The sequence below is a fragment of the Neltuma alba genome, unplaced genomic scaffold (assembly GCF_004799145.2).
Source record: "Neltuma alba isolate B1F8T4 unplaced genomic scaffold, ASM479914v2 tig00012919_pilon, whole genome shotgun sequence".
Taxonomy (NCBI): domain Eukaryota; kingdom Viridiplantae; phylum Streptophyta; class Magnoliopsida; order Fabales; family Fabaceae; genus Neltuma; species Neltuma alba.
The window spans coordinates 55,471-77,466 of record NW_021637286.1 but is presented as its reverse complement, the minus strand read 5'-3'; the positions used below and the strand labels follow the sequence as shown (position 1 = coordinate 77,466).

The 21,996-nt window shown below is 40.7% G+C and overlaps 3 protein-coding genes across 4 annotated transcripts; 1 reads left to right on the top strand and 2 right to left on the bottom strand.

Moving 5' to 3' along the window:
- The first annotated feature begins 390 nt into the window (after positions 1 to 390).
- Positions 391 to 10,456, top strand: LOC114732581 (uncharacterized). Its single transcript, XM_028919877.1, has 3 exons — positions 391 to 501; positions 653 to 3,046; positions 8,108 to 10,456. The coding sequence occupies exons 2-3, from the start codon at positions 713 to 715 to the stop codon at positions 10,178 to 10,180; spliced, it is 4,407 nt and encodes a 1,468-aa protein (XP_028775710.1). The 5' UTR covers positions 391 to 501; positions 653 to 712; the 3' UTR covers positions 10,181 to 10,456.
- A 229-nt stretch (positions 10,457 to 10,685) lies between these two features.
- Positions 10,686 to 12,685, bottom strand: LOC114732578 (uncharacterized). Its single transcript, XM_028919874.1, has 5 exons — positions 12,556 to 12,685; positions 12,283 to 12,383; positions 11,468 to 11,549; positions 11,289 to 11,374; positions 10,686 to 11,079 (listed from the first exon to the last, which is right to left on the bottom strand). The coding sequence occupies exons 1-5, from the start codon at positions 12,595 to 12,597 to the stop codon at positions 10,845 to 10,847; spliced, it is 546 nt and encodes a 181-aa protein (XP_028775707.1). The 5' UTR covers positions 12,598 to 12,685; the 3' UTR covers positions 10,686 to 10,844.
- A 3,636-nt stretch (positions 12,686 to 16,321) lies between these two features.
- On the bottom strand, positions 16,322 to 20,178 carry LOC114732583 (abscisic acid 8'-hydroxylase 2). 2 transcript variants are annotated; one of them, XM_028919878.1, is made up of 8 exons: positions 19,944 to 20,178; positions 19,529 to 19,847; positions 19,277 to 19,426; positions 18,929 to 19,177; positions 18,738 to 18,827; positions 18,476 to 18,661; positions 17,907 to 18,025; positions 16,322 to 16,681 (listed from the first exon to the last, which is right to left on the bottom strand). In XM_028919878.1, the coding sequence occupies exons 1-8, from the start codon at positions 20,120 to 20,122 to the stop codon at positions 16,576 to 16,578; spliced, it is 1,398 nt and encodes a 465-aa protein (XP_028775711.1). In that variant the 5' UTR covers positions 20,123 to 20,178; the 3' UTR covers positions 16,322 to 16,575. The 2 variants fall into 2 exon arrangements, with proteins under 2 accessions (XP_028775711.1, XP_028775712.1); XM_028919879.1 differs by lacking the exon at positions 17,907 to 18,025.
- Between the last annotated feature and the right edge of the window lie 1,818 nt (positions 20,179 to 21,996).

The window sequence follows — 21,996 nt, the reverse complement described above, 5'->3', positions numbered from 1 at the left end:
AAAGTATGAAACGAGGGTGATCAGTTAAATCAGTAATTATATTAGAAAAAAATCTTTGATAGGTGATCAGTCAAATCAAGAATCATTGTCGAATAATAAAGATGCTAAAAATAGTTGGCGAAGAATGATAGGCGGTATGTTGGTAGAACAGTAAAACGTCAAACGTTCAAAATACTTATCACAAAAAATGAAGAAAAAAAAAACTATTGAAGATTGCTCTTTATTATGAAAATAATAATTTAATCGAGAAACAGGATGCAAATTTCGTGTTCGCAATTACTTCATTCCTATTCGTGTTGATAAAAATAATGAATAATCCACCCTCTCTTTAGATAGTATTAAATAATCGTGGTGACTCCCGGGCTTCTTCTTTCCTTCCTCTTCGGGGGCCCTCATCGTTCTTTCAACCTTTCTTCTCTCTCTGTTTCTGTCTGGATTTTCATCCAAAACATAACTTGTGCTGAAGTTCACTGCGACAGACCTCCACGATCAGTCTTTCTGGTTCGTCCCATCTTTTGCTGTTTCTTTAATTTGGATTCATCTTCGTTTTTTTCCCGCTAAGATCGGTCTTTCGTCTAATAACTCTGATGCGCGCCTTCTTTCTCAGTTTTTGTTCATATTTTAATTCAATTCCTTTATTCATAATATTCAGATCTATCAAGCATTTCGGGTATTAGTGCTTCTGGGTCTAGCTTCTCCGCTGCCCCTGAACATGGATCTTCACTTTGACGGAAGTCAAGATTTTATAAACGGTTATAAACTTGATGATGGCGCCGCCAGCTCCGATTCAAACGATTTACCATATCCAGCGAGCGAGTGGGAACTCGACGAAAACTATCGGATACTTCTCAACTTCACAACCGATCCACTGTATCAACCTTATGCGTCTCCAGTAAGTTATGCTCCGCAATCTAGCGTGAAATATGAAGGATCAGAGCGGTTAGTTTCATCCTCGACTACAGGACCAGTAGAAGGCATGTCAGATGTGGCAGCTGCGTCGACGACTTCGTCCCCAGATCCTTCTCTGGAAGACGCTGACTTTTCAGAAACTATGAGGTACATAAGCCAAATGCTTATGGAAGAGAACTTTGAACAGAAGCCAAGCATGTTTTATGATCCCTTGAGTCTACAAGTCACGGAGAAATCATTCTATGATGCTCTCAGAAAGGATCATCCTCCTTCCCCCAATCAGCATCCCCTAGACATTCATCAGAATCTTGATAGCACAGATGATAACTGTTGTGCTAGTAGTAATGATTTTGTCAATAACAGTAGCAGCAGCAACAAGTCTCGGGAGGCTAATAAGCCCTCTTCCTCCTATGCTTCATTTTCTGGAGATTATGCGTCCCACTTAAATTTTCAACCCATCTCTGAGAAACCATCTCAACCTCCGAGTGCTTATACTTGTATCAGCGACGGGCTGTCAGAGGTGGATTCCTCTTTTACTAAGGTCATGGCTCAAAATATCTTTACTGATGCAGAATCCGTTTCACAATTTAAAAGGGGGTTGGAAGAAGCTAGCAAGTTTCTTCCCAGAGGACTTCAACTTGTCACAGGTCTGGAGAGCAGCAACGTGCTTCCAGAGTCCATGGGAGCGGCTAAAAAGGCAATAAGAGATATTCGGGAGAATTCACATGGAATGAAGGGTAGGAAGAATCATGAACGTGAAGCTAGTGATACAGAAGAAGGGAGAAGTAACAAGCAGTCGGCAGTGTATGCCGACGAGAGTGATATATCAGATATGTTTGATAAGGTGTTGCTTAGTGTTGAGAATGTTCCGATATGTGAGGAGCACCACAGATGGTTGCAGAATGGAACAGACAAGGCGAAAGAGCCAATTGAGCAGCTAAATTCATCCAACGGGGCGAAGACCCGCGGTAGGAGACAAGGCAGGAAGAAGGAAACCGTGGATTTAAGGACTCTTATGGCTCTATGCGCGCAAGCTGTGTCTGCAAATGACTGCAGAACTGCCAATGAACTACTAAAGCAGATTAGGCAGCATTCTTCCCCACTAGGTGATGCATCACAGAGGCTGGCTCATTACTTTGCCAATGGCCTTGAGGCACGCTTGTCTGGCGGTGGTACTGGAACCAAAATATTCTATGCCTCTCTAAGCTCTAAGAGGATATCTTCTGCTAATATCTTGAGAGCTTACTCGGTTCTAATATCTGTCTGCCCCTTCAGGAAGTTTGCATATTTTTTCGCAAATAAGATGATTATGAAAGCAGCTGAAAAGGCAGAAAGTCTTCATATTGTCGATTTTGGCATTCAATATGGTTTCCAGTGGCCAATACTTATCAAGTTTCTTTCGCAAAGGGCTGGTGGGCCTCCGAAACTACGCATCACAGGGATAGAATTGCCCCAGGCTGGGTTTCGTCCAGCAGAATTAATTGAGGAGACCGGTCGACGTCTATCCAATTATTGCAAGCGTTTTAATGTTCCGTTTGAATACACAGCCATAGCATCACAAAACTGGGAGACCATCCCGTTAAAGGACTTTAAGATTGAGAGCAACGAACTGCTTGCTGTGAACTGTTTGATGAGATTTAAAAATTTACTGGACGAGACGATTGAAGTAAAAAGTCCTAGAGATGCAGTTTTGAATTTGATCAGAAAGATGAATCCTGATATTTTTGTTCAATCCATTGTCAATGGATCCTACAATGCCCCTTTCTTTGCCACACGGTTCAAAGAGGCACTGTTCCATTTTTCTGCAATGTATGATATGTTTGACACCGTCATACCTCGTGACAATGAATGGAGGCTGATGCTTGAGAGTGAGTTTTTGGGTCGGGAGGTTATGAATGTGGTTGCTTGTGAAGGGATCGAGAGGGTTGAGAGGCCTGAGACATACAAGCACTGGCAAGTTAGGGGTACAAGGGCTGGTTTCAGGCAGTTCCCACTGCCAGATGAGATTATGGTCAAATTCAGCGAAAAGTTGAAGGCATGGTATCACAGGGATTTTGTAATTGATGAACACAACAACTGGATGATTCAGGGCTGGAAGGGCCGCATCATTTATGCTTCCACATGTTGGGGGCCATCATAATGATGAGATGTTGACGAAGTCTGGGCTTTTTCCCGCAGACGACTCATTCTGGACTTTTAGGTATGTTTACAAGGATCGTTTATAAATCTTTGCTCTTCACAGTACTCATATATAACTGCTGATTTTTTCTCTGTTAATAATCATGCTCACTCAATCCAGCACGGATGGTGTAATGGAGGGACTCATTTTAGTAGTTTTCACGATTTCAGGTCATGATAACTCAGGTGTTCCCAATTTACTTATCCCACAGCAGCTGTGATGCACTCTCTTCCCAACTTCTGACCAACGTCGCTTCATCTTCTAGATGTCCTAAAGACTCGCCGATTTTTTATTTATTTGTTTTTTTCCACACAATTTAGGGGGGGGGGGGGGAACGCCTTTTGGTGGTGAGTGGTGACTTTCCTGTGAGATGGAGACTTTGGAGCGTAAAGCAAATCGGAGAGCATGTGAAATCGTCTCTGAGGTCTCTGCTCTCTGACTGACACGTACCATTAGATCATCAATCAGACCAGAAGCAATGTTGTTATATGTATATATTGCGGGTTGCTTCGAAGAAAGGAGGGAAGGAAGTGGGGCGGAAACAAAAGTGTAGCGTTTGGGGAGGACGATTACTTGGAAAATCAGAGAGCTAAATTGATATACGAGTATTAATTATGCGCTAGTGGAGAAGCGAAAGACTAAAGTGAAGAGGATAAAGGAAAAGCACGATAGGGTGGGTGGGTGGCTAGTTGTTGGCGGGATTTCTTGGGACGGCCATGGGGAGTCCCCCGGGTGGCGCTGATCAACTTTTCTACTTTGATCCTTGTATGATTCTTGTATTTATTCCCCCTTTATGCCTCTTTTTATTCAATCTTGTCGCTTTCCTCCTGTCCATTACAGATTCATTCATCCATTATAGTGTTTGACGACACATTGAGAACCATTCTCGTTGATGACGATGCAAGTCACTTAACACCCCCGCAATTAATAATTCCTTTGCGTCTAAATCATTATCTATTGCAACTGCTACAAAATCCTTCTCTTCTTGATTAATTCCTTTCATAAGGAAATCAACACGGGAGATACAATTGAATAATCCATCGTCTCCTCGATAGCTAATTGTCAGAGCTAAACAGAGGCAAAACCTGGATTGTGAATTTGGAGATATTTTCAAGCTAACCATCGGTTCACGTACTCAATTTGATAACTATTTTGCGGTTTTAATTATTAAAAAAAAATTTTGACCAGCAATTATTAAAGTATTAACTGTTTACTATTCTTGTAAAATGTATGGATACCACCGTTTTTTTTTTGGCCAAGTATGGATACCGCATTTACATCTAGCTTTTCATATCAATATATGATCGAGTCCAGTGTAGTTGACGCGATTGAAACATAAAGAAGCTGGGTTTTTTTTTTGGGGGGTGGGGGTAGTCAAATAGGCAGAGGGTCAAAAGAGGCAGGGGATCAAGTTGCGTTTCCCGAGGCTGAGGAGTGATTGGGGCGCGTAAATGGAGAACCAACCATATGATGTGATGTGTTCGCATCAGGAAGCTGGTTCCCATCTTTCGGTTGTGGGCCCCCCTCCCATTCCCCGGCCGCCATCTCCACCGTCTCTTTTCCTCGTTTCCCCCTGCCATTCCCTCATTTATTCTCTCGCCTTCACTTCACTGTTCACAAACAGTACTCAGCTTCCGGGGAAAAAAAGTCTGGTCCTCATGCAGCGTGTTGGAGCACACTAAGTACTGCATTCTGTGATCTTAACGGTTCGCCTTCAAACTGTGTTGGGCAGTGTTTGAAGGGAAAGAAAACAAATTACTGCAGGACTAATGATGTTTTCTGTTGGGAGGCGTAACCCTTCATACAAACTAAGGAGACATGTTCCGCTTCGCCCTCAGTCCCCACCAATCCGAGAGAAGTGATCAGCTTTATTTTTTTATTTGTTTCGGACAGTGGGCAGGTTCACAGTCCACATAATTAAGCACATGGCCCTGTCTCTATATTCATCCCGCATGTTATTTTCTGTTGTTTGAAAATTTTCCTGTTCACATTCATGGATAAATGAAACATCTAGAGGGCCTGCAACATGTCAAGTTGGTATGAATCGTCACTATAATAATAATAAAATAGAAGACCAAATTTCGTCGCTATGTCTTTATTTTATCTTTCCAATTTCCAATTTCGATTTTGTTTTTGTTTTGACAGTGCTGGCTGACTTTTCGCAGTGGACTCATTCGGCTGTGGCCCGACCTAGGCCATTTAATTTTTAAACCCCAGCCTTGGGCTCTAAAAATAATTATGCTTTATTATTCTCTTACATTGTTACGGATCCATGAACAACTCTTATATTATGAATTTGCTAATTTTTATTTGAATTCAAACATAATAATCTTCCTATGAGAATAAATTTGGAAAATTATTTTTTCACTTAATATCATTAAACACACACAAACATATCAACATTAGATTCAAATCCAAAACCTCATTTAAACATGAGTGGGCACTCGTTTGCAGAGTTTAAATTTTAACAGAGAGTATTGGCATGACCCATTTAACATGTTATTTGTTAAAAGCGATGCGTTAAAATTACTTGACTGTAAATACTTGATAAATGACTTTGGAATTTAGAAAGTTAAAAAAATAATGTGGAAATTGATGAGTTACATTCTCAATAATTTTGGGCCCTCGAGTTTTTAGTCATGAAATTATGGATGAACTCTGGCGCTGAGTAGGAGAGGGCACCCCCCAAAAGGAGGGAAAATATAGGTTATTTGTCTTGTTGCAAGAAAAGACAACTCTTTTTTTTTTTTGGCGTGGGGGGTTCAGGCTTGAGAACACGCAGAGTTTTGCTCTACCGCATCTTCTTACGGTCCCTCTTTGTCCTCGTTCTTCCCCTCCACGCGTGACAATGGCCTCATATATACATATCTATTATTATATTATACTCCTCCGGTCCTTATTATAAGACCCAATTTGACTTTTTATTTGGTCCTAATTATAAGACCCAATCCATTTTCTCTCTTATATTTATGCATTTTTTTCCAAGATAATCCTTCTAATAATGATAGTTTTAGCCAATATACTTAATTAGCAAGGATATTTTAGGAATAACAACACTTATTTATTATAAATAACCAACTTAACTTACTTCCTTAATCTCCTCAAATAAGTCAATTGGGTCTTATAATTAGGACCGGAGGAGTATTATTTATTCTTATAAACACACAACGCGTTACCGCGTCAGTAAGTTTGAAATAAGAGAAAAAAACGAATAAAAATGATTGTATTTGTTATTTACTGATAAATGGACAGATGGCTCCTTCTTTCAAATGCATTGCTATATGAACACTTACTTGCAGAGGGATGAAAGGGAACGTGACTGCATCACGAGGGGAGGCATCCTTAGATTGGCGAAATCCTTAACCACTACGTACGTGTATTTCTCTTTATTAGCTTAAGGACAGTTCTAAGATCAGGCTTTTTTCTTACGCAGACGGCGTTGGGCTCACTGCTCCTCTCCTCTATTATTAGTGTTTATGTTAACTCAATACCACTGCTACTATTACTACCATACATATATGTCCTCTTGTGTTGGGCTTAGTGCAACTTTGTTTGTGTTCTTAATTACTTCTTTTGTGTAATAGCATACGTGTTGTTGATTTATAATATATGACACTTCTTCCGGGATCATTGTTGCGCATACCCACTTCAGTATATTAAAAACAAATAACTATCTCATCAAAATTAAGAAAAGTGGTCATATTTTTCTTAACAGCCCTTTATAACCATCCTGGATTAAAACCATTTTATATTTAAAATCGGAGCTAACAGACAGCTTCCTCTTCATTATTTTTTCCCCAAAAATCTCAAATTTTAGGTTCATGGCTTGCAATTTGTAAATGCAAAATTTTGAGTTCTGATTTATTTCACAAAAAGAAAAAAAAAAAAAAATCAAAGATGACTCTTATTTACGCGTGAATAATAAGTTCTCCCACTCAGGACTGGAATATCCCAGGCAAAAGGGAATCATTATTTGTTCACTTATGATGGCGATGCGTTCACACTAGGACGAGGATTAAAAAAAAAAATTAAATGAATAGAATACGGGACACGGCCACTGCCTTGGTGATGAAGTTTTCCTTCCCTCTCCAGTCTCAACACGTGCGATCTTTGACTATCACACCTCCTCATTGACCTCATTTCTAAATTATATTCCCTCAGCTATTGTAAGTTATCTGATCTTTTTACAAGAGTTTTGTGGTCTAACATGTGAGTCAATTTGTTAGAATTTTTCAAATATTAATTTTTATTAAAAAATATTAAATGAAAAAAAACCTTATACTGAGAGAAATCACATACGTATCAAAGAATTCAAGAGGTGAGGAGTTGGTTAAAATTAACCGACTACGAAAAGATAAATTTGGCAAAGAGCTAATATTGCCTGGTAAACTCTTGTGGGAGTGGACCGTGACGACAGCCAGGCCTGCTCGTGACTCGTGTTCATTGGACAAGATGATATGATTAATGCTCCAGTCGCGCCCCGGCTATCCTATGGAGCGTTTATAAATACTACGTAATCCGGTAATCACGTACACAAAAATTGCGAGTAATTAGTAAAATTCGTTTCATAGCCCATAATAACATGGCGGCTGTCTTTGTCTTTTCTTTGGCTAAGCATCTTCCTAGAAAGTTCTTTGCCCCAAAGATGACTCTTTTCCTTGGTTTTAAAAGAATCACATCTCCGCGTCGAAGACAATCCGCTGGTTACTCCTCACTCTCCCACCTTATCTTCTAGGTATTGTTTCCATTATTTCCTCTATTTTATCCCTCACTCCTTCATTTTCCTTTCCTGATTATTCTTCTCCCTTCGTTTCCTTTTGATTCATCTCTCCTAATTGATTAGTCTCGGTATTTAGTTTTCTCACCTTCACCTCTTATCGCAAATTTGATTCCTCTGCTAGTTCCGTGTATATTTTTTCATCTGCTCTGTCTCGGTGAATCTTTGGTTCCCTTGGCTGATTAGGTTTCGAGTTTCAAATTTAATATTCATTCTTCTTTATACACAATTTTCAGTCTTGATTATTAAAAGTCAAACTTGTTGGTCCGGTTCTGGTTCAACTGGCATCTATGGATACTCTTCTGGAGAACTTTCCTGGTAACCTGAATGGATTTAGATTCGACAATGGTCATATTTCAGAACTTCCAAACCAGAACCCTATAAACGGGTTCACCCATGATGATAAATCGGACGTTTCGTCCTTTCCAACCAATTCAGAGTTTCATAGTGAGTCGGGCCAATCTTCTAGCACGAGCACGAATGAAGAATCGGCGGACAGTAACAAATACTCCAATCCGGCTCTCAGATTCATAAGTGAAATCCTCTTGGATGAAGAAGATGACCTGGAGCGCAAGCCTTGCATGTTGCAAGATTGCTTAGCACTCCGGGCTGCTGAAAAATCTTTCTACGATGCCCTCGGTCGTAGTTACCCCTCTTCTCCTCGTCAACTCTCTGATTGCTTCCATGGTGAAAACACTGATAGCCCGGATGATCAAAACTTCCTTCCTACCCATAGTTTCGAGAGCAGCAGCAGCTATACCACTGATAATACATCTGACTCCGAATGGGTGAACGGTGTTGTCAATTCCCCAGAAAACATCCTCGATATTTCAGATCTGCCTCCCGATCTATTTGGAGTCACCCTTGATCGGAGCAATCTGCAGCTGAATCTTGGGGGTTCCATGCGCAACTCAGGATCCAGAGGAAGAAGGGAAAAGAGAACCCATCGGATGAGCGATTCTATAAACGAAGGGAGCAGAGGCAGCAAAGTTTCTGCTGTCAGTTCAAATGATTCAGAGCCAACGGAAATGTTTGATGAAGTGCTTCTCTGTAATCTCAGAACTAGTCAATCCGAGTTATGTGGCCCACAACCATCTCAAAATGGTGCACTCCATCTAAATGTTGACTCTGGAGGATCAAGCGGGAAGGCAACGCGTTCAAAGAAAGGGTCTAACAAGGGGTCAGCAGTAGATTTGTGGACTCTACTAACCCAATGTGCCCAAGCTGTTGCAAGCTTTGACCAAAGGAATGCCAATGAACTTCTCAAGCAGATCAGGCAGCATTGTTCCCCTTTTGGCGATGGGCTCGAACGGTTGGCTCATTACTTTGCCAATGGTCTTGAGACCCGTTTGGCTGCTGGGACACCATCATATAACCCCCTCAATGGCAACGAAGCAACTGCTGCTGAGATGTTAAAAGCTTACAAACTATACATCACAGCGTCTCCTTTCCTCAGGATCTCAAATTTCTTGGCCAACAGAACAATTCTGCAGCTGGTAGAGGGTGAAAATAACCTTCACATTATTGATTTTGGCATTTGCTATGGTTTTCAATGGCCCTGCCTTATCCAGCGTCTTTCAGAAAGACAAGGTAGTCCTCCCAAGCTTCGTATCACAGGAATTGAGTTTCCTCAATCAGGGTTTCGGCCTGCAGAGAGGATTGAGGAGACAGGACGAAGGTTAGCAAACTACTGCAGGAGGTTCAACGTCCCTTTCGAATACAACTGCTTGGCACAGAATTGGGAAACCATCCGACTGGAGGATCTGAAGATCGACAGAACCGAAATAACTGTGGTTAACTGTTTATACAGATTGAAGAACCTGCCTGATGAAACTGTGTCTGTGAACAGTCCAAGGGATGCTGTCTTGAAGCTGATAAGGAAGATCAATCCAAATATTTTCATACATGGCGTTGTCAATGGCACCTTCAATGCCCCATTTTTTGTCACTCGGTTCAGGGAGGCATTGTTCCACTTCTCATCTTTGTTTGACATGTTTGAAGCCAATGTGCCCCGGGAAGATGCAGAGAGGTTGTGGTTTGAGAAGGGGATCTTTGGAAGGGACGCCATGAATGTTATAGCGTGCGAGGGGACAGAAAGGGTTGAGAGGCCAGAGACTTACAAGCAGTGGCAGGTTAGGAATCGTAGAGCTGGATTCAAGCAACTCCGCATTAACGCGCAACTCGTTAGTAAAGCTCAAGAAATGGTGAGGACCGAATATCACAAGGACTTTGCGCTGGATAAGGATAGCAGGTGGGTTTTGCAGGGATGGAAAGGGCGTATCATTCATGCTCTTTCTATCTGGAAACCTGCTTAGACAATCACGAGAGAGCATCGTAGTGCGCTCTTGACCTGTTTTTCACCTCGTCCATTGGAGCATGGAGTAGATACTAGATGGTGTTTTAGTGTTTCCTAGCTAGTGTAGCATGGCATTCTCTTGATATGTAACGATTTCTCGGGAAGCTTAGAAAACATACATCTGTCGTTAACTTTCCCGCTGGAAGACCTCCAATGTAAAGAGTTATACTTATATCATTGAAACGCTTCATCATCACAAGACGAACTCTATAAAAATAGCCTTGTTTGTACGTAACAATGTAGCATTATGTTACATATTTCTTCGTGTCTACCGTCTCTCGAGCATCTGGTCGCTCTGCTACTTGGTACAATAATTAATAGACCAAAACCACCCATCCCGCTACCCAGAAGACAGCAAATGTTAAAAGGGCCAATACCCCCCGATTATAATGACGAAAAAGAATAACAAACACGCCATAAGGTCTACAGTATCTCATCCATACCGGTCCTAAACACATCACATGTAAAACTGTAAAAGGCAGCACTTGCAACTATAACAAGCTGCTCGATTGAATTACACTCAGAAAATAACTTTTGGATATACAAAATCCAATAACACAAACAATAGAGAACTCAATTAAGCATGATTACACTGCCTTAACAATGAACTCATCTTATTTTGGTTAACATTTGGGTGGTCTAAGAACATTCCAGTCCAACTTATCTCCCTTTGGTTTTTTGAAAGACCCCAAACTGTTTTTTGGCGACGTATGACGATCGCTTTTATCATTCTTGGGTGACTTATTTGGAAATTGTGCCTCAGACATGTCTTCAGGCTGTTTTCTTTTGAGGTCGGCGTTAACCTCATTAATAGTCGGGTTTGCACAACCTGGACCATCTACCGGAGCTCCATTCTCTCTGAATCAAACGTGAAAACATTTGTCAGTTTACCAGAGTCAAAATCTAGAGATGTAATGATTATCCGGATTTCGGAATGAAATCAAAACCACTGGTGGAGAACCATTTGCCCCTAATTTCCCCCAGGCATGGGGTAAAGCACACCAACGCAAGTTAAATACGATAAAAGATCATATATTCACCCAGAATTATTGGAAACGAGAACCAACCTGGTAGAAATATTTACACTATGATTCCTAGAAATAGATGCTTCAGCTGCTGGCTGATGGAGCCTTGGTTCTCGTTCATTCAATCTCTAAAGGCAAGAATTCGCTATTAGAAAATGAAATAGACGAAAAAGACACAAAGTTAAACAGGGGAGCTTCACAATCTTGATCTTCCGACTCACATCAATACGTGGATTAAAACTCTGAAATGACATCCGACCTTTAATTGCTCCTGGATGGGGATCGCCTTCCATTATGACGATACTGCATATATTTTTAGAGAGAAATGTCCAGTTAATAAGCTAAAAACTAAAACAGGATAAGGGAATATGCATAACCTAGCATCAGATCAGAGGCAATTATGTAATCGAGTTGCAAAATTAAACTCGGCATACACAGTGCTTATATCGTTATGCTCTTTGAAACGAGGTATAGGTAAAATGCCACAGCATATTTCACTAGTGATAACAGGATCTCAAATTTCACAAAGAATTTTCAAAGTCACTCATTTGCCAAAGATGATAAGATATAAGGTAAAACAGATGTCCCACAGTTGGTAATAGAAAAACAGAGAAAAAATTAGCCAATGGTAGACACCCGATAGATAAGACTTGGACGACTTAGCAACAGAAGACTAGAATCAGTTCAGTAATTTGTAAAACCTATTATATTCACTCTGCCAACCCTTGATCAGTTTGGATTGTTTTGGTTCGTATGATCAGAAGTAATGGCTGGATCTCTCGACAAGACTGATATTTATTGTTAAGAAGAAAAGCAGATTTAAGACACGTGAAAACCTAATGAGAAATAAGGGGCCCTAATTTGATGTATATACAACAAAGCCCCAGCTGACCATCAATCCAATACCCATTACGCTAATTAAAGAGGTGAAAATTGTATCAGAAAATTTTGATACCATGTCAGCACAATCAACACGTTTTTTGCAAGACTGAAGTTCAAATTAGCATTTGGAAGGATGAAAGAAAATGAAAATTACCATTTTCTACTTATTGTAGCAGTTTCAAAAATATTTCCATCAGGTTTCACTTCATCCTCTTTCTTGAACTTATCATCTCTCAGAGCTGCCCTTTGCATGAACTGTCGAAACAGAAATATTATCCCAGTAACAAGTCAAAAAAAGAATGCAAATATGAAATCTTGAACCGAAAAATAATCAGGAGAAGCCGAAGAAATAAATCTCATCAGAATCTAATTTGAACAATTATACATGAAAAGCCAAAAGGAGCGCGTTAAATTCCTAGTTTCTTACCTTCAAGTTCTTGAGTGTGCTGGAAAGCTCTCGCTTTGCCATTATGATTTCCGAACCTCCACCAGACTGGCCAAGATCGAAGCTTCACCTCCACTCGAAATTATATCTTCTCAGCGGGAACCAAAATTAGGGCTTGTTAAGGGCAATTTTATTTTCAATTTTTTATTTATCTTGCAAGATCATGACTTCATTCTTCAAATTTCCTTAAATGACTATTATGTCCTCGTATCGGATTTGGGTCGGGTGCCCAAGTACAGTTTAGAAGCCCGTGTCACCAAAAAAAATTTCTGCATGGTACAGTTCTTCTATATGCTTTTATAGAAAGGACAAACTTTTTGTGGGGCAGCTACATATAGTAAATTTCTGGTGAAAAAAAAAATTACATATGGTAAATTTTTAGATTTCTTTTTTTTGCCAACAAATTTTTAGAAGTTCTTGAGTTTGCAATATCTACTATGCTATCAGACTTAGGTGTTCATTTATTTCTTGAGCCATCAGACTATTATTGTTTTTTTTTGTAACAAAAAGTTTAGGTGAGTTGAGTCCCGGGACTCACCAGGGCCAAGGCATACCTCCAGATTCAGAAAACACTTACAAAGGTACTTACAGATCGCCCACCAACAAGGTTTTTACATCAGCAGCGGGATTCGAACTCACGACCTTATGAGTTATGAGCCGACTTCTTACTAATTAGACCAACTCTTGTTGGTATCAGACTATTATTGTTAACCTTCGAGCCTGTGGAAACTTCTTGCGAACCCCCTTACAATGGGGTACGTCAACGGGTTATTTCTAGCTTCTCCTTTGCATCTAATGGCGCAATTTAAAAATAAAAAAAGAAAAGAAAAAAATCAGTGATCAATCATTTATAAGTGTTGCAAATAACTTATCTACTCGCAGTTTTCCCTATCCTTGTTGTAATTGTAAAAGTGCCCAGTTTGTAATCTTTTACAATGTAATTTGTTTTGGCTTTGCAGCCTTAAAGATAATTAGGAGCAAACTTGAAACAGATTCATGTCTGGCTGAACTTATGCATATTTTACTTGGATTAAGTATGGCGAGATTGTTCAATAGAGTCATCACTATTAATGGTCAGAATAATGCAGCTTTTCCTCGTGTGTGTATTGAGGCTGGCATTTCCTTGAGTTGTTTTTTGATGCAAACTAGTTTTAACTTCTCCATGTTATCTACAGTACATCTTGAGGAGGGCTATAAAAGCATGTGTGCGAATTCTTAATGTTCTGTTTCTATGATACGAATGTCTATTAAATCTCAATGACTTTGGGTGGCTGTAAATTTGCTTGAGATTTTCTTTTGCCTCCCATCATCATGCCCCCTTCAGCCCTTGATCATTTTGGTAAGCTCATAAATATTTTATCTGGGTTAATATAATTTTTGGTCGTTCAAATTTAATTTAATTTTGATATTGGTTTTTCAAGAAGTAGTCATTGTGAGTGAGAAACATATAAGCCTTTCTAAGGGAAAATATGTGAAACTGCGGCCTCACTCTGAGATATCTTCAATCTTGAAGATCTGTTAGTAATGTTTCACTCATGGTAACTTTGATGATAAATGCTTCTGGTACTGTGACTGTCAATATTTTCTCTCTCTTCCTCAATCGCTTGCAGCTTAGGGACTTTGTAAGGAGCTACACGTTTGCAACCGGTGACACCACAATGGCTGCTTATAGCAACAGGAAGTGTTACACCGATGCAGTTGAAACTAAATCCTCACCTGCAAGAAGAATAATTTAATGTTAAGACAGACTGAGAGTTGATTTTGCCCAATCTTTAGATTACAAAGAATCTGAGAAACCAGCATCATCTGCTTTATTTGACGGAAAACGGAAGTCAGAAGCTTGTCAACCTATTGTTTCGAACATGCTGGTGAAAATTTCCCCAAATTAACACTATCTCCTCTTGAGTTCGTTTGACTTCTATTTTAGATTTAAATATAAAACTCTAATATGTTTTATTTCTCATATTTATCTCACTTTAAATAAAATGAATTGTGATTTTATACCTAGGACTAAAATAAAAATCTAAGTTTTTATATTAGATAATGGAGGTAGTGGTATATTCTAACGCAAGGTTCTATAGGGAGGTATCCATATACTCTGTCTTCCAGCTGAAGCATAGAACATGAAGCAATGGATTATTGACACGCTTTCTGGGACATATTTATCTTTCTGTCTGGAAGGTCATCTAACCTGAACCCTCTGCGTCTCATTAGGCTCTTGTCAAGAGAGTCAGACGTGACGAATGAAGAGTCATATTTTCAAGCTTTCACAGGAAAGAAGTTCTCGTTAAAACATACTACCTCCTGCTCTTAATGTAAGATATTATTTGATTTTTATTTTGATTCTGAATATAAGATTCTAATCTATTTTGTCTCTAATATTTATGTATTTGTTTCTAAGGTAGTCTTTCTAATAATAGTAGTTCTAACCAACACACTTAAATAACAATGATATTTTAGTAAAGAAAACGTCTATTTATTATAAATAACTAATTTAATTTATTTTTTTTTAACATTTTCAAATTAGTCAACTAACTCTTATAATTATAGACGGTTAGTATCTCTTGTCCAGAGTTGTACGTGTTGATTTATTTCTGTTGAATGGCGAAAATCGGCGCAGGATGCCGCAGAGCTTAACCAGTATGCCACTCTTTCTTTTATTTTCCCCCTGTGTCTCATTTATTCTCCCGTGAAACCCGAAATTATTACCGCACGCAACAATTAAAAGGCTTTCTCAATACAAGAATTAGTTATCATTTGACCCCCAATCCAGATCAAAGGCAGGATCAGTCATTTGTGAAAGACAAATGGGGACTAACAAACAAACCCTTGGTGACCTCCACCTTGGAGGGTAGTAAACCTTGGGCGTGATGGTCAGTGTAAGAACAAAATATATAATTCAAATATCGGATTTAGTCAGAAAATGATTATTGAGGAAAAGAGGCGAGCTTGTGGGAAAGGCATGGATCTTTCATTGCTTATCATGATTGTTAGCACGAGACAGAGCACTCCACCTCGTCAGAAAAATGGACAATGATTTGTGACCATACATTATGCTTGTGGGGGGATTGATTTTGGTTGGGAAATATTGACTTTTCCCACCTTCGAGTGACAAGTAATTTTTGGAGATTCCAGGTTTTGTCTTCTATGTTATAAGGATTGACAAAATATGTTAAGTTTTTGTCTTCGATCTCTGCTCGCAACAAATCCAATACGGCATGGTCAGTCAGCCACGTAGGGCTTCATTTGGGTGCTGAAACACTGCCCGCGTGGAGATTTATCATCAACACCCCACTCATGCCACGTGCCATGCAACGGGTTTCCTGGTTGTCAACATTGTGCGGCCATGTCCAGTCTCATTTCTGCTTCATTCAATCAATCAATAAGAAACTATGGATTGAGTTCGCCGTGACAGAAGATATATAGATAAGTTAGACTTGGGTCTCACTAAATTATGTGTACACCATATTATTCCCTTCTTAGGACTTGATGTATCAGTTAATTTCCTGTTTTTTTTTTGGTCAAATCAGTTAATTTCTGTTAAAGAATAAAATCTCTTCCAGCGATACCATGTCTCAGTTATAAAGGTTTCACACACAGGTAGGGCGGTTGAAGGATGTGTACGGACCAGCAGGCTCCCTTATGACCTTACCCATATTAAAATCACCCTCACATTGATCCTTGAGATTCACGAACTTCATTCCACACTCACATATGCTTATTTCCATTTGGTAATTTTTTTTTTTAAAAAAAATTGTATATATTTTTCTTCGGAAACACAGTTTACAATTCTATGTAGATAGGTACGCACTGTAATCAGTGCTAAATCCATCCCAAGAGTCTTTCATGTTGGGAGGACGAAAGAAAATTGAAAAAAAAAAAAAAAGGGAAGAAGATAGATCTTGATTGGGGTGGGAATGCATTGGTTAGGCCCCACCGGTTTGGACGTGTTTGTTGAGTCAAGGTCTTAACTCCCAAGCCTGAAATGAAATCTGCAGCGTCTCAGGTAACTGTCTTGTTCCTCGGGGTTATCCTTACTGGTAATCCATGTTTAGGCACAGGAAAAGGACCATACTGAATACCATCTTCATTTCCCACGACTTGCCACCTAAAGCACCAATCAAAAGAGCGTCAGTACAAAATTGACCAAATCTGTCTGGGAAGAAATTGACATTTTTGGCAAATTAAAACATCCAAACTCCTCGGTTTTCCCCCTACATCACTTGATTATCAGGATACCAAAAATGTATATGCGTCTTGTCAATTTGGGACTAATGGCAGGCACGGGGTATGCTTATCTTTTAAGATAAAGTCCAGGATCCTTTGAAGCAGATTAAAAGGGAAAATTGAGCAGGTGGGGTCGGCTTTCAGAATGAATATCTGAGACAGACGACAGTGTGAAAAAATGGTGTGGTGCCTATTTGTGCAGAGGTACGTGTGGTGTCAAGTAAAGCTTGGTTGTTTCAATTTGACTGCTAACAACATGGGACTTTGTCTTGGTTTTCACAGCTGGCTCTCAACATGTGTTTCTGCCATTTGATCAAGACTCGGCAGCTGGCAATTTGAGTGGACTCATTTTACTGTTATTTCTGCTCCATTCGAAAGTTTTTTAAGTGATATAATTTGTAAATTTTAAGGACCATATTCTGATTCACCAAGATAGTAATACAGATGTCGTCAAACGCCATACGTTGATCAAGTGGCATACACAGTGACATGTCTCGTTCTATTTTAAGCCTCTTGCTCAGGCTGCATGATGTCCATGCATCACAATAATTATCGATATAGACATGTAAATAAGTGAATCTAATTGGTAATGATTGACCCGCCCACTTACAATACTTTTTTATGGATAGAATTGTAAATATCCCAAGTTTACATAACTACAATATATTCTGCATGTTAGCCACGTATACGGATTGAATACAGGAACGTTAAATTCTAAACAGCCTTTCGGTGGTGTTCAGTTGCGATGGAAATCTTATATTGTTTATCACACCTTAACGCGAAGGACCACTTCCAAGGCCCAAGGAACACCATTGCAAGGACCACCATTAACAATCACCTTTACATAGTCAACTAAGATCTAGGGTGGTAGACAAAACTACTTTTGTAAAGCTTCGTAAAAGATCTATTCTCTAGCAATGGACTATGGACCCATCTACATTTAGAACTGATGTTATGGATGGGCAGGGCGAGACTCATCACCAGCCAAGCCTAAGCAGTGAGGGATCAGAGATATCTGTGTGCTTGTTGGTTTCATGAGGCATCGTCGTGTTTAATTTGGCTTGTGAAATCAATTTGGGTTCAGAAAGAGAGGTGAGGAAAAATACCTGTAAGAAATGGCGAGGTGGTGGAGGAGGACGAGAATCTCGAGCTTAGCCAGGTCACTGCCTGGACAAGAGTGGACTCCTTTCCCGAATGGCATGTACGTGTTTGGTCTCGGTGGCACCTTCATCATCACATAAACGTCAAACCCCATTTCTCTGTTGTACTTAATTTCTTAATTACTACTGTACCAGCTAGCTACTCGCGTAAATTAAATGAACAGAAAAGCCACTGTGGGAATTATTTGTACTAGCCTACAAAACTGGATCACGTGCTCTCAAAACCCGAAAGATTTCAACACAAGAATCACCAAAATAGGGGAGAAGATTCATAGAGGACATGAAAAGGACCTCACCACAGGATAATCTAGCCATTGATAACCTTGTGTTTCTGACATAACCAGATAACACATAATAACACTCCCCTATCCCCTGGCTTTATAGCTCTTGGTCACAAATCCTTTTCGCCACTCCCACTCGATATATGTAGAAACAGGTTTTGGGGTTATATTTGGAAATCATCGTTATCGTCTCTCTTGTATACTGTGGTGCATGTAACGTTCATTATTAATTACCTCAAATCTGGAAGGGTCGAATTTGTCGGGTTGAGGGAAGAAATCAGCAGAGTGATGAATGCTTCTGAAGAGGGGAAGCACCTTCCAACCCTTAGGAATTGAATACCCTTCCAGCTCAACATCTCTCACCGCTTCTCTGAATGTGAATGACAGTATGCTTGCACTTCTCAGCGTTTCTTGAATTACCTGAGAATTCCATTCTCATTTCAGCAAACCAAACCACAACCTTTGCTCATATGTTTAAATTAATTAATAAAATTACCCGGCTGGTGAATGGCATGCGCCTGGTATCATCCCACGTAAGGCCCCGATTTTCCTCAACAAGTTTGCTTCTAATCTCTTCCTGTTCTTTCTGAAACATTTGGAAGCATATGCGCTGACAGTGAACACGAAGCATATTTAAGGGGAAAAAATTGGTAAAATTAATGTGGAGGAGATTTGAGATGATTCTACCGTCACGGATTCTAGAAGATGGACATTATCGTGCAGATACTTGAGAACCCATGTTATGGCACTAGCAGTGGTATCGTGGGCAGCAAATATGACGCCTATGAGATTATCAGCTATCTGAGAATCAGTGAGTTGATACATCTTTTGATTCCTCGCTCGCAATAGAATTCCCAATAACCCTCGTTCATGCTTCTCACTTTCCGTTCTCCTACGTATCAGCGTCCTTATGGTCTCATTCAGAAGCTTCCTCGCCTTTATATAATATAAAAGGGATATTATCAGAAAGACAGTGGGAGAGAGATTAGTTAAGATGGGGTAGAAACAGGGCGCAAGTCCAAAACTTGACAGTACCTTCATTGCCTTTCTGTAGGAAGTTCCAGGAAGATCCCAAGGCAAGGAATTGTAGCCTTTCTCCAAGCACCGATACAAGTCTTTGATTTCTGCCATCTCGACTTCCTTGGTTTCGCCGAAGGCCGAGATAACCGCCACCTCGAAAGCATACTAAAACAAACCACAAGAACAACAGAATCCGCTGAGTATGCTGAAGCACATGTTGTTGGTAACCGACCGACATATACAAACGGAAAGGCGAAAGGGACGTACCCTTTTCATTTCTTGGAGGGTGTTGATGGTGGCGTGGTTCCAAGAGGGGAGCAATCTGAGAACGATGTGCTCAATCTCAGAGACAGAGTTCTTAAGAGCAGAGGGTAAAAAAGAGGCCTGAACCAGCTTCTTGAGCATGGAGTGGTAAGCACCCTGCTGAAAGAAGACGGCCTCGGGGCCGATCAATTTCTCTTTGCTTGGGGGGAAGGTGGGCTTAAACAGGTGCGCATGAGTGACGAGCACAGTCCTGGCCGCCTCGGGGCTTGATATCATCACGCATGGACATCCCAATATATGTGTCTTGAATATGTCACCGTACCTGATAAAGTGTTAAGTACACACACACACACATACTGTCATATCAAATCATGGGGCAAAGGCGGGAGAGAATTAATATATATGGGAAAGTGGTTACCGTTTTTGACGGTTGGAGAAGAAGTAGTTCGGGTTCTCCGTGTAGAGCTTGAGGGTCTCGCCTATATAGGGCCAACCAACGGAACCGGGGGGCAAGCGTTTGTGGCGGGAGCGACGCCATTGGACGAAGAGGAGTCGAAGAAGGAAGAAGGAAAGGAAGAGGAGGAGGAAGAGGTGCATGGCCGGAGTACGATAATAAATAGAGAGCGGAAGATAGGAAGAGGGCGGCGTGAAAAGGGGAGGGTTGAGCTCTTTTATAGAGCTCAAGTGCCCCTCCAGAGTCGACTCTGCGCATATGGCTGTGGGGTTCCGTTCTGGGACAGCCGTCACCACCACTGTCATGGAAACGTCTGCCTACATATATTGCCCGTTAAGATGATGCTATACGTCCAAGAAATTAGAAAGTAACAACACGATGAAACAAGCTGACAAGTGCATCTGCATGAAAATGTTTAAAATAAATAAAACATACCGAGTTTGGGAGACGGAGACTAAGATCGGTGATATCGATGTAAAGATGATTAATTACTATGCGCCCCCCTCTTTCTTCGACCTTCACCCTTTAAAAGGTTATTGTGTGAATGTATCCATCATTTATAAGGTGAATACTAACTAGTATTTTGTGACGATAGCGGGGTAAAATAAGACAGCATTAGTGATATGAGTATTTACTTCGTCATTAATCATAGAATTAGAGGTAACATGATAGAGAGAACGAAGTTGGTGGGGTTGAGGACGCGCGGGGCAGAGGGCGTGAGGAAATGGGAGGAGGGAAGCAGACACGTGTGAGCAGGGGAGGAGGCCACAGAGGGAGGAGGGGAGGGTCATCCTCGGAAATCAAACTCGGAATTTTAAAAGAGGAAATGTTAGGGAGGGGAGGAGGGCCACGAAAGAGAAGGCGTTGGGGATATGGGTTCACGACTTGCGAGATGAGAATTGAGATGATGTGAGATGTGGGTGCTTGTGTTGTGTTGCGTTCTCAGTGCTTCTCATGGGGGAGGGCGGCCACGTGTCCCCGAGTTGCCATCACCTCCCCTAGCTTCTTTCCAAATATGTTCAGGGGCCTGTGCTTTCCAAACACCACCTACAGATCTGCATCTCTCTCTCTCTCTCTCTCTCTGGGAATTGCAATGCTTTTAAGTTTTGATTTCCTCTCTGCAGGACACGCGTTCCTTGGGAGGTCTCCCCACCTGAGAATTGCCTTGCCCTCTCCCCTTCCGACTTCATGAGAGCCAAGCAGCATTACTCTGGCACCAATCGTCCGCTCATGGCTTCTTCCCTTTCATCATCACCCCACCTTCATTTTCCCGTTTCTGTTTCATCCTCTTCAGCTCATATTTTGGTTGTTGCTTTCCTCCGCCTTCTCATTTCTTCGTTTTCTGCCACTTTCTATGCTGCCGCCGGCTTCTCATTTCCGGTCAGCTAATCACCTTGCCAAAATTTCAACGCCATGCTGGTCCTGGCTCTCTCTTACTTTAAATATGGCGTCACTGCTCATAATGCTCCCTTCTCGTTTCCATTTTCTTCCATGCGCTCATGGGGCGTCGTAATCCTATGCAGTCATGTCCTTTTTTAATCACGTTTGGATGGGGGTAATAAACATCAATGGGCCCAGGTTTGGGCCTCCATCTTCCCATCCACGACTCGGCATTGTTAAAATAGAAAGATGGCCCGCACTGTTTTATTGGACGGGTCCACCATGAATTGCTCGGTACCCAATCATTCCTCCTATCATTCCTTGTTTGGCCAGGGCAATATATACATGCATACGTATATACACATATACATTATATATATACACACGCACGCGATTTTATCTTCAACCTTATCATATTTCGCTTTTTCTTTTTTTTTTTTGAGCAAAAATCATATTTCGCTTTTCAAACAAGACTTTGAGAATTGGTTTACTGGTTCCGTTGACGTTGACGATCCGAAACACGCCGTAAATCTCAATCCTGACGTCGGTTTAAAACAGTACCTAAATCTTCACGAGATCACGGATTATGATCGTAATATATAGTAACGGTGGGGTTCGTTTGACAAAATGGCGGACA